The sequence below is a fragment of the Jaculus jaculus genome, chromosome 4, assembly GCF_020740685.1.
Source record: "Jaculus jaculus isolate mJacJac1 chromosome 4, mJacJac1.mat.Y.cur, whole genome shotgun sequence".
Lineage (NCBI taxonomy): Eukaryota > Metazoa > Chordata > Mammalia > Rodentia > Dipodidae > Jaculus > Jaculus jaculus.
The window spans coordinates 58062010-58074312 of NC_059105.1; the positions used below are offsets into that span (position 1 = coordinate 58062010).

Genomic DNA, 12303 nt, shown 5'->3' on the forward strand with positions numbered 1-12303 from the left:
AAAATGGTGAGACATGTAGCAACTCTCAATATCCCTACGTTTAGTATGTACTAGCCTATAGCCCTCTAATACTTATAAGCTGAAACTTGATCAAGACATTGGAAATAATATCAAACTTTTAACTATCAGAAAACAGAAATAATCCTATCAAAATATAATCAAACATGAGTAAAGCCACATAATTAATTCAACTGTCAACTGGATCTTATCATCCTGGTTGATGAGACCTACATTTATAACTACAGAATGCTAACTAAAAGAAAGAAAATTAAGAGAATTCTTCCTAGTCTGACTAATTTTGGCTTCTCTAAGTTTTCCTGTATTTCATTTAACATTTTTTTCCTGAAGTACACAGATACACTTTACAGTTCTTCCCTGAGGAAAAATTAAATCTGTCATGTAATTTGACAGGCTTATAAGGTTCATATTCAAGCCATAATGAAATTCTGATTAAATAAGTATACATGAAAGCCAAACGTATTCAGTTTCATACACTGAAGATGATATAAATTCATCAAATGTTCTTATGAGCATGGGCTCTATTTTTTTAATTATTACCTAAATAAATACAGTATAAAATCACCATAAAGTTTAGGATTTTCAGTTAAATGCCTATAAATTAAAAGAACACCACAATCTTTCACAGATCTGACATGAAGGCAAAAAATACAATATTATAGGTTTATCTCTCAAAAGACTATCATGCCTTTGCTAATCAGTATTTCAAGTTCCTGTCCAGGGTAAGGATTAGACCTTCTCCTATACCCCAAAGTATTGAAACAGACACAAAAGTATCAGGATAATTTACATATAAGGAATATGGGGGTGGGGGAAAGTAAATCCTATCCTCAAAGTAATGAGAAACAACTTGTAATTCCCTACACATTCTTAAATTTTGCTTGTTTTTCTTTAATGGCATGCAGCCACAAAGAAACTCAGATACTAAAGGACCAGAGCACTGAAAAATGTCATTTGCAATAGCTGAAAGTCATCAAATACGATGAGGGAATACAGTGATGAGCTGTGCACAAGCATGTCCAAAGTTTCACTATTCCACTGCGCTAATCACCAAGTGTTAAACATGATTTCATGGACTTAAGAGAAATCTACTACACATCAAGAAAAAAAAAAATAGGACAAATCAAATTTTCTACCACACAAAAAGATACTATTCCCTCTAAAACAATCCTCAGTGACCTTGTGGAAGCATTCCCAGGTTAAAAGTGTAGAGCATGCTTCTTCAACAACTGCAGCGTGGGCTGCTGCTCTAAGCACTCAGCATGTCTACGTCTGCCCCGTTCTGTGGATTTATGGTCAGCCACTGACTGTGCCATGTGCAGAAGATCACCAGAAACATTCTTAAACATCTGACTTAAAATGCAACTGCAAAATGTAAGTGTTTTGAGTGGATAGATTTTTTATGTCTACCATAATAGGAAATATCAAAATACATGCTGAAAATTAAGAATTAGGGAAGAATCCACAGAGCAAATTTAACTTGACCTCTTAAATGCCCACAGACTTGATACAGTATTTAGAAGGCTTTAAGGAAACATTCTGACTTTTGTTTTTCCTCTAAAGCAGCACAGTTCAGCAAAAATGTAATGCAACACACATATGCTTTAAAATTTTCTAATTTAATGGGAAAATGCAAAAGTGAAATAATCCCAACATTTATTAATTATTCCTATAATATTATGATTTCAACATGTAGCAGCTATTTTTATAAGTTTGTGTTTTTTGCATTATACTGCTTTCAAAATCCAGCATGTATCTCAAACAACCAGTACATGTCATGTTAAGCTAGTCACAAATGAAGCAGTCAATAGCTAGTCGTGGCTAGCGGCTACATGACTGGACAGCATAGTTCCCAAGAAACACTTGGAGACTGGATGTACCACTATGTACTCAAAATAAGTTCTTAGTCATGGCACCTTTGTAAAAAGGACAGTTCTAACAACATAAGCAAAACTATGAATTCACTAGTTAACTCAGGATCAGACTTCCTTATCTGAGGATCTGGCTAATACACAGGAAGAAACCAGTGAATTACACTTATTAACGTCTCAAGCAGACTACAGAGATGTATCTGACTGGCGCAAGTAAACACAATTTGAAGCAAAAACATAGGTTTGACATGAAAACATTTCCTATCAAACCCATCTACCTTAATCATAGCAAATCTAACCAACACCACATCTCAGAGCAGCCACTCTCATTCTTGAGAACCTACCTCTATGGAAATCACTAATTTGTTGACTTTTATAAGCCATAATAGTCATTGTTCAAAAGTAAGCACAGCACTACATAAGATGAAATGAAAAAAATTATTAAGGAAAAAATTACCAGCCAAATACAATGCATCTCATGCCAATCTTAAATTATTCTACCTGAATTCCAATGAAATCAATTCTTTCCACAATTCCAATTCATTTACTGCTTCCTAGAATTCTCCCAAGTAATTATGACATTTGCTTAAAATGTAAATAATTCCAACAATGAATTCCCTAGAAAATAACAACTAAAGCCATTAGCTTAGCACATAAAATTTTTCCTTAAGGCAAGTTACTGAATAAATCAAACAGAAATGGCTACACTCGTGTTTACTGCATTTACAGTTTGTTAACACCACATTCAGCAATTTCTAAATATGGGTGGACAGTCAGTTCAGTTTGCACACAAGGAGTAACTTTAAAATTTTCGAAGTCACTGACTTGTGAACATACATGTTCTAGAGCAAAACCAGCACTATCCACACTAAATTCAGTAAGAAGCACAACATCAGTGTATTCACAAGTTCACAATGAATGGTGCATGCTAACAAGTCTATTTTCCCCAGGTTTTATTTAATTTACCTGGGTAATTTTCATTTCATGCACTTGTAAAGATGTACAAAATGAAGCTAGCTTCACCGGCTGCACATCTATCCAGGCACAATTATTCCTCTGCACAACTTGAGATCAAAACATCAACATTTGTTTCTTACCTGCAGTTAGGAGGAGGATCAAGAGTGATTTCGGCTAGCTCCTTCTGAATTCTGGTAGTGAAATGAGAACAGACAAAAAGGATTTGAGGTAGTCTACAGAGTAACCGGGGGAATTACACTGCCCTCTACCACCATGCAGTTAAATGCAAGGCTGGCTTTGCCTTCAGTAATGCTAACATGGCTGCTTCCTCTTTGTTCTCAGAGGCATAACCCAAATCCCTTAACAGAAACTTTGCAGCTTTTTTCTCACTTGCTACTATAAAGAAGTAAGTCATTTACACCTGATCTGTGAAATAGTCCTCCACGACTATTCAGGAAAGGATACATAATACATTTTAAAACACTTTTTACCAGAGAAATTCTCTTTTCAAGCTTATATGCAAATGAGACAAAAGGGGAGGAGGGAAAGCACTGAATATTTGACAATGACTTCCAGTCACTTTTACTGAGGTAAAAATTAACACAGCGCTACAAGAGCACATTAAGAGTTCTGGCAACATTTTATCTGTCAAAAAAAAAAAGTTTAAAATGTACAAATATCTTTGTCAATGAGAATCTTCAAAGGCCATTCGGCACTCTCATTTAACTCTTAACTGTTTTCTTTAATGTTAGGCACACCTCCTAAATTCAATAAATTTGGAGGGGGGAAGAGGATAAAATATATAATCTTGAGGTAAGCAGTCAATGCAGTTCTCTGATTTTCTTTTCATTTAAAATATTTTCAAAAGTTAAATGTGTTTAAAACGTGTTCCTTCCCAACAAACTGAAGACTTTAAATTGTTTTAAAAGACGACTGCTCAGCAAAATATTCTGGTTAATATTTAATTGCACAATAATGGGAAAAATCCATACATAAATAAGACCATTTCTGAATAAGATGTTATGCAATATTTGATCAGTTTTTACATCTTCTCTCTCTACTATAATCTATAGAAATCAACAAAACAGCGCTATCAGGTAATGCTATTGACACACTTTACCTATGGCTGTCTGAGTTCCACAGATATTCCCATACTAACACACTGACGGAATCCCCCTGACAGAATATTTTCTGTCACCACAGAAAATAAAAGCCAACAGGAAGCAAATGATCTTTAACTCAGACCCAATAAAACGTTCCTCCTGCTGCTGGGTCTGAGAACCTGTCAAGCACAGCCACAAGCTTTAGAGTGAAGAGATATTAGGACTCTAAAAGTTTTCAATCACCAAGTGACATCTAAAATTGTCAATGGCTACTTTTCAATTTTATTTGCCCTCACAAGAACAAGGAAGGACAACCATAATTTACCCAGAAAGAGTTACACGTGTAAATCAGGATTTAAAATCTTGTTTGCAGAACAAGTATGCAGATCTGCTTTTACAAACAGCTAAGTCTGGCATTTACCAATTTTCTAGCAAATGTAACCATTTCTGATCAGTAAGTTTTATGGAGAGAGGCACAGCTGATATCTACAAGTGTCAATTTCAGTCAAGTATGATTCACCAAAGGAAACCTCTCCGACCTAATTCCGGTTCACCCAATTTTCCTGGCCAACTCCTGCATCTGTAAGCATGTCAGTCCCATGTCTACTGTAGGAGGACAATCCCCCTCAAGTTACCCAAGTACAGACTACAGTACACTTGCCTTTTCAAAAGCACAATTATTCTAGGGAGATCATTTACATGCCACCTAAAGCATGGCAACTCATCCAAGCTCAAATACCATTGATGAAGTATTTCTGAACTCTTTACTACTGATGTAAAGCCAACACGGGCATCCACTGGGTTGGAAGGCAACCTGACAAGGTGCTTAAACCTTCTCTCCATTACCTTTTAGCACTAGTGGATAACTTAGCAGTCGTTTTGCTAGAGAGTTTGGTGTTCTTCTTCTGCTGGGTGGCAGAAGGTTTTCTTTCTTCCTGCTCTTCGGGCTCTGGAGCGGCTGGGTCTCGCTGGTCTGCATCTGAACTACCACTGCTAGTGCTGGGGCTCTCATCATCCGACCTCTGCCTATCGCTGGACATCTTGGTGAACTTATCTCTCAGAAAACTTCTGAGGGAAGAAGGACCGGGGAAGAAATGTTACATCTTAAGAACTCGGCCAGCAGTTATGTCGTTCACAGCCTCCTAAAATGGTCTAGAAATGAAATGCTTAGGAAGTGCTCACACTTGTGGTGCAACAGCAAGGTTACAGTCGGGAAACCGATGTGTCCCACAACGCCAGCGCCAGCGCCGTGGGATTTGCCCAACTCAAGTTAGAGAAACCCACGCACATTTTGTTCTCTCCATCCCTCGGACAATCTACCAATTGTCTACTTTCTCAGAAGGCATGAGACCGATTTGCCAGGGAACTTAGGCAACGAGCATTAGCAACATATGACACGCTGTAAATAACAGCTCTTGCTGAAAAAAAAAAAAATGTTCAAAAGTCACTAAATGCCGTCTAAATATTTACAGACTGACACACTGGTCGGAGCTACCAAATTCATTCGGGCAGGGCGAGAGGAAAACGTACCCCGCGAAGAGCTCGTGTGCTTATTCGAGCGAGGCGGCGGGGCGTCCCCGGCGCGCGGACGGAGCGCGAGCCCAGACCCCAGCCTCGGAGGCGAGAGAGCAGCCCGCAGGCTCGCCCGCCCGCCCGCGGGGTCCCGAGTGCACCTCCTCGCCGGGCTTCGCGCTCAATCTCTCCCTCGCGGACCGACATTTTGTCCAAAATCACCCAAAGCCCGAGGGAAAATTTTAAAAAAATAAAAATAACACACACACACACACACATACACACACACACACATACACACAAGCAAGCCACAAAGCCCTCCGCCTCCCCCCTCCCCAAGAAGTGCAACACATCTCCGCGCCGCCCGCCCGTCCGAGGGGAGGCGAGCCGCGGCCGGCGGCGGCCACGCAGCTCCGCGGCCCTTTGTGGGGAGGGCCGCGCGGGGGCCGCGCCGTGCCGACCGCGGAGGCGAAGGGACGGGGCCCGCGGACCCCGGCGGCGGCGCCCGGCGTGAACAAAGCTGCCGCCCCCGCCCCCTCCCCCACGGCCGCGCCGCGCCGCGCCCCGCCGTCCCCCCCCCCCACGCGGCCCCCCGGCCCCGCCGCCGCCTTCTTACCTCGGCCGCCCGCCCGGCCCGCTCGCGCGCCGCTACGCTGTGGGGGAGGGAGCGCGAGAAAAAGCCTTCCTTGAGGAAATGGAGGCAGCTTGGGGGGGGGCGAAGGGGGGGAGGGAAAAAAAAGCCGCGGCGGAGGCTCTGGCCGGGGAGTGTGGAACATTGAAAGTCGGAGGGGGCTGTGCAATGCCGGGCTCCGGCCGGAGGGTGGCGCCGCCCCGCGCCTTCGGCAAACAGGCGGGCGGTGGAGGAGGGGGGCTGTGGGGGGAGCTCGGCGGGGCGAGGGCGCGAGCTCCCGGCGAGGCGGAGGGACGCGGGAGACCCCCGCGCGCGCTGTGGCCTCCCGCCGCCGCCGCCGCCGCCGCCGCCGCCGCCGCCTCCCGGCTCGGCTCGCCTCGGCTCGGCTCGGCTCCTCCCGGCCGCGCAGTCAGCAAGTTCCCAGCGAGCGCGGGGGAGGGGCGGGCGCGGCGGCGGCGGCGCGCGTGCTCGCGGCTGGCCTGGCGGAGGGAAGCGCGCGCCGCCGGCGGGTACGCGCGTTCCCGTGTGTGGCGTGTGTGTGTGTGCGCGCGCGCGCGCTCCGCGTCTCCTTTTACCCCGGCGGTGGGGTTGTGGCGGGGGGTGCGGGGGGTGCGGGGAGTGCAGCACGCGTCCGCCCGCGCGCGGCCGGGACAAAGAGCGCGGCGGGGACCCGCGGGTTGGCCCCTGCGCCCTGGGCCGAGGAGCCCGTGCCGGAGAAGGCGGGGCGCGGGCGCCGTCTCGCGGGGACGACGGGTGGCTTCCGGCCTGGGACCGCCTTCGGGCCAAGGCTGCCCATTGGACTACCCGCCTTCCCCCCCCCCCCACACACACACCCCGGGCTGGCCACGATCCTCGGCGGCTCTGGGGTTGCTGTCACCCTGCCCCCCATACCTGGGCCCTGGAGCGTAGGCAGGAGTTCCCTGCGCCCCGGGAGACGCGGGTGTTGCCGAGGAGGCCAGGCGCACAGGCAGCTCTCTGCCTGTGGCCCCTCACGTGAGCTGGAGGACCGGGCAAGCTAGGGTCATGGGCTTTGAGGGACATAGACAGGGGACCAGGCTCTGCTCATCTTTGGCACCAAGCCTGCAACTGTCGCTGTCAAAGAGAACTGCCCTCCGGATGCTTTGGAAAGTTTTTTTTTTTTTTTTATGTTTTTAATGTAAAGGAGTGTTTTAAATGTCCCGCAGAAGATGATGAAAAAAGTGGAGGCGGGGAGATGGTGGGGGGGGGGGTGCGTCTCTGACCTGATATTTTGTTGTAGGACTTGCATGCGAGGTGCCAGGTGCAAGTTCTGCAAAGAGAAGCCCTCAGTGGTACTGCATCATCGCTGTCCAGACAGAAAAGCTTCAGGTGGTAACAGTCAAGGTTGGTTCTGGTATTCTTGCCGAGTCCTCAGGTAGACTAGTTTTTGCTCCAAGCACAAAGTAAAGAGAAGTACAGAAACTTCCTGTTTTCAGCCCCAGTCCTTTTTCAGCTACTGAGAACTTGTTCCCCGTGATGGAACCTCAAAGGAATTTGTGCATTCCTCTCCCACAAATGTCTAGGGACAGGGGTGCTGGGAGAATGAGGCGTTCACAGTAGAAGCAACAATGACAAAGTTAAAACAGATGAGCCAGTATTAAGGGAAAGAAGAAGAAAAGACTGGGTGAGCCGATGGAAACTTTTCCTCCAAATAGAAAAGTTTTGGTAAAACGCTACTGAAATTTTAAAGCACAAATTACACTTCTGTAACTTTCCAAAGACGCAGACATTTGGTGAACTTTAATGAAGGGGCAATCTGCTGCAAGGTACTAGACTCACAAACTTGATCCAATGATTGTGTGTCCAAAAAAGGATCTCTCTGCTTCCTGCTATGAACTTCCCCTGCAGAAGCAAGACTGATGATTAAAGTTCGTAGGATTATGAGAAGGAAGGGGTAGTCCCGTCAAAATGAACAATGTCTCTTCTGTCTCAAGACAGACCATGGTCAAACATTTTGATCTGACTGAATAGGGTGCCTTGGGAAGAGCTTGTTGATGAAAATATAATAAAAAGATTCCCCCAACTTTACACTGTATGCTACTACATCAATAACCAGCCAGTTTAAGGTTGGAGTATTGCTATTTAGAACAGGAGCTGTGCTCTTTGTTAAAGGTGAGTTCCTTTTGTAAATTTTAATATTCCCAGGATAGTTTGAAATCTCAGAGGCCAGTTGCTGCTGAGATTTGAGTAGGGCCAAGAGCTTGGGAGACAAAACTAGTTACCTGTAGGCTCTTAAAGAAAAGAAATGGCTGAAAAGTAAAGGAACTAGATTCTAGTCCTCATTCTGACAAGTTTATGTGTCCTCACACAGCTTAAACATTCTAGCCTGGAGAGTATGTCAAAGTGTCTTTCTCTTCCTCAAAAATTCCTTGATACGGGCCTGGGGAGGTGGTGTGTTCACTAAAGCACTTGTCTGAGTGCACAAGTTCAGATCCCCAGTCCCCCATAAAAACTGGAAGCCTTGGCAGACTTCTGTAATCCTAGGGAGCCTACAGCGTGATGAAAGGTGAAGACAGGACAAGTTAACAGACCAGCTAGCCTAACAAATGTCCATGAGCAACAAGAATGAGCAATCCTACCTGAAGCCAAGTAGAAAGCAAGGACCAACACCCAAAAGTTGTCCTCTGATGTCCACATGTGTCCCATGACACACACATGCCCAAATTCATACATATGAACACACATATACACATCAAAAACATACTCAAGAGTCTGGTGTGTTTAAAATCACAGAGTCACTCTCCAGAATATTGAGGAACTACCAAATGCTTAGGAAATTGGAAATGTTCTTTCCAAGTTCAGTGTGTGGTGAGGCAGCCAGAAAATGTGCTGAAATATGAGGAGTGGTGCATTAAGGAGGCACAGCATGGAAGGGGAGCATTATGAACCACCAATAACCAGCATGCAATTACTCATGCAGTGGAAGTAGGCATGGCAAATGACTCAAAAGAGGTGACACTGGACTGATCCTGGAGGGATCAGTTGGCCTTGTGAAAACATACACAATTAAGATAACATTCTTGGCTGGAACTCAGCTGGGAATAAACTTTGTAACAAGTGGTGCCTGCATGAACAAGAGCCTGTGTTTGACCCCTAGCACCACCAAAAGAAAAGCAAAAACTAGAACTTAATAGGCGTTCAACCAACAATGCTTTTACGTTGTTAAAAGCGCTATAAAGACAACGAATGGTTCTGTAAGTTTAGAGAGGGCAGGGACCTGTCTCCACAGTATGAATTACCTAGCTACCTCCATTTGGCTGACTAAAGGAGCTGATCAAGTGTTCTTCCTGCTCACAGTCCTCCTTCAAGGTTATACCACATCCCCACTGTTACCTCAGGAAGGGAGGGAAGAAGAGAAGAAAGAAAAGAAAAAAGGAGTGAAGGAAAGAGAGGGGAAAAAAAACATGGAAGGAGGGAAGGAAAGGGGAATGAGAGCAGACGTGGTAGCACACACCTCTCTTTAAAAAGCAAGTACTACTTTTCAGAGGGAAAAATATGAATACATGCACAGGTTATCAATTAAGTGAGCATAGATACTGTTTTGTTTTAACAAATATTTGAACTTAAGTTCTTATATAAATCAAATCATAGTGAAAATTTCAGCAGACTGCTTTGAAATTTGTCAAATTATTAAAGGTGAAGACAATTTTATCTTAAAAAATAATACCTAGATAATTTAGTATATAACAAATGAGACTTCATTTAAAATAGCAAAAAGGAGGATTATACAGTGAACTGAAAATGAAATGAGGTATCTACTTATTTCTATGTAAATGTACTTAGAGGATCTTCATGAGTTCCAGGCTAGTCTGGTCTAAGAATGAGACTTTATCTCTAAAAACAAAAGCAACAACAATAACAATGAAAAGAAGATTCTAAATGGCACTTATTAGGAAAGTTAGAATGATTTGGGTACTTAATAAAGAGAGGAGTTACAATATGCCAAGCAAAATAGAAAAAAAAAATATTGGGGAGGCAGAACACATGAATAAAACATATATTGGACTAAATAGAAAACTTGAATCCTCAGCTTGCCTTTCTATACACATCCATACAAATTGAGACAATACACTAGCAAATTGTTTTGTATTTTCTGTGAAAAAGGATTTACATAGACCCCACATAGTACTGTATAGGCTTATAAAAAGACGTGTTATAAATTTAAGGTTTATTAAAAGGCATATAAAATATTCATCCTTGTCTTAAAATTTATTGTTATTTATTTATTTTGGTTTTGTGAGGTATGTCTCACTCTAGCCCAGGCTGACCTGGCCTTCACCATGTAGTCTCAGGGTGACCTGAAACTCACAATGATGATCCTCCTACCTCTGCCTCCCAAGTGTTGGGATCAAAGGCATGTGTCACCTTGCCCAGCTATCTTTAAATATATTATTTGTGTACTAAAATAAGGAATTCATTTTTACTCTCCAAATTTAAAAATCCAAAAGCTGTAATATCAAACACCTGTACAAGTCTTATGAGAAAGGCACTTTCCTGTGTTAGTGATGGCATTGTAAATTGATAAAAACCTTTTCAGAAAGCAATTTGGCAATGGGTTTCAAGAGTCATAAAAATGTTCACACCCTTTAACCTAGAAATTCTACTTCTGGGAATCTTTCCTAAGGAAATAACACAAAATATTTTAAAATGCCATATGCCTGACAGTGTTTATCCCAGTGTAATTTATATTATATATAAAAATGGAAACCACTCAAACTGTCCAGTATAAGGCTAGGCTTTAGTAAATTATGGTTCATTCATGTGATGGAATATGATGATCCATGAATATAAAATGATGAGCAGGATAAGTAGGATTTTCTTCAATACTTCTTTGTGAGCAAAACCTTTTAAAATAAACTCATGTCCTGCTTAGTTAATAAGACAAACCAAAGTGTTAGGCATAATTTTTTAACTGATATTTTGACTGAAAATTACACTTACATTTTCCTGAGATGCTGTATAGTATCTCACGTGTAAAATCAGTTTAAATTTATGTTTCTTCTTCAAAATGCCATTGCATGTATAATGATTATCTGGCAAAATGTATAAAAGAGATTTGGAAGGAATATGCAAACAATCATTTTGGATTAAGAAGCCTATTTGCTTGTGATTCTGACTACCTCTTCTATATTACACAAATAGTTGACTAATTGGAAAAGATTCAGTAAGAAGCAATATGCTTTCATTTGTGAAGACAAATAAAAAAGCTTAATCTGACATGATAAGCAAGTTTATATTCCAGTGAATGTCTTTATAACTGAGGAAGAACAGGATTTTTCTTTTAAGTGGGAGGCAGAGGTAGAGGATCACTGTGAGTTCTAGGCCACTCTGAGACTACATAGTGAATTCCAGGTCAGCCTTGGCTAGAGTGAAACCCTACCTCAAAAAAAAAAAAAAAAAAACAAAAGTATATGAAGACTAACCTTAATCTTCTGTTTCTCTCTCTCTTTCCTTCTTCTCTCTTTTATATCACCTATCTTTTTCTTCCTTCTTTTCCTTGGTGCTGGCCTGCAATTCCCAGTACCAGCATGTGGTTAACATCCACAATGAGCTGTTAATCAGAGAGGCCTACAAGGTTTCCCAAAAGAAGACAGACTTCTGTCAGAGTACTTGATGACCCACCAAAGATTAGTGGTAAGACCCTACTGCCAAAGGCACCATATGCTGTTGGTACAGAATATGGAGAGGACTGGCTGGAATCTGGAAGAGAGTCAGTCCCCAGACATTTAGCTTATCTAGTGTCAGAAGGTGCTACATGAGCAACTGGGGGGAAATAACCAACATCAGTCCAAGCAGTTCATGGTCTAAGCTACTCAGCAGCAAACAACCTGACATAATGCTCGCCCAAGTGCAATAGTGACACACAGCCTTGGTGGGTAACCAATTTTTGATTTGGCCAACTGATCTACTCAGTGGAACAGAACCCATTGCTGAAGCTGGGAAACAAGTCAGAGCAATATCCAAAAACAAGCTCACTCTCCATTATCAAGCTCCCATCAATTGTGGGCTGCAAGAGGGCCTACACCTATTAAATTCTCTCTAAAATAATAATGACTATCCCATTTATCTGGTGCTGACCTCACTCTCCATTGGAAAATTTGCTTCTCTTTTTCAGATGGACACAGATCCTGAGGAGAGAATCAGCCCATCACACCTCACTAGGGCTCCAACTGAAACCAAGAGTAACTGGAGA

General features: G+C 43.0%; 1 protein-coding gene across 5 annotated transcripts in view; it reads right to left on the reverse strand.

The window, feature by feature from the left end:
- The window catches only part of Ube2e3 (ubiquitin conjugating enzyme E2 E3), a 141891-nt gene extending 135550 nt beyond the window's left edge, over positions 1-6341 (reverse strand). For 4 of the 5 annotated variants that reach the window (XM_045146843.1, XR_006636751.1, XR_006636749.1 and 1 more), the window contains exons 1-3: positions 6078-6341; positions 4796-5017; positions 2987-3037 (exon numbers count right to left, since the gene is read on the reverse strand). In XM_045146843.1, coding sequence (XP_045002778.1) covers positions 2987-3037; positions 4796-4989 — 245 coding nt within the window. In that variant the 5' untranslated portion in view covers positions 4990-5017; positions 6078-6341. Of the gene's footprint in view, positions 1-2986; positions 3038-4795; positions 5018-5479; positions 5499-6077 lie in introns of those variants that run through there. The other variant, XM_045146844.1, reaches the window with a different exon arrangement.
- Between the last annotated feature and the right edge of the window lie 5962 nt (positions 6342-12303).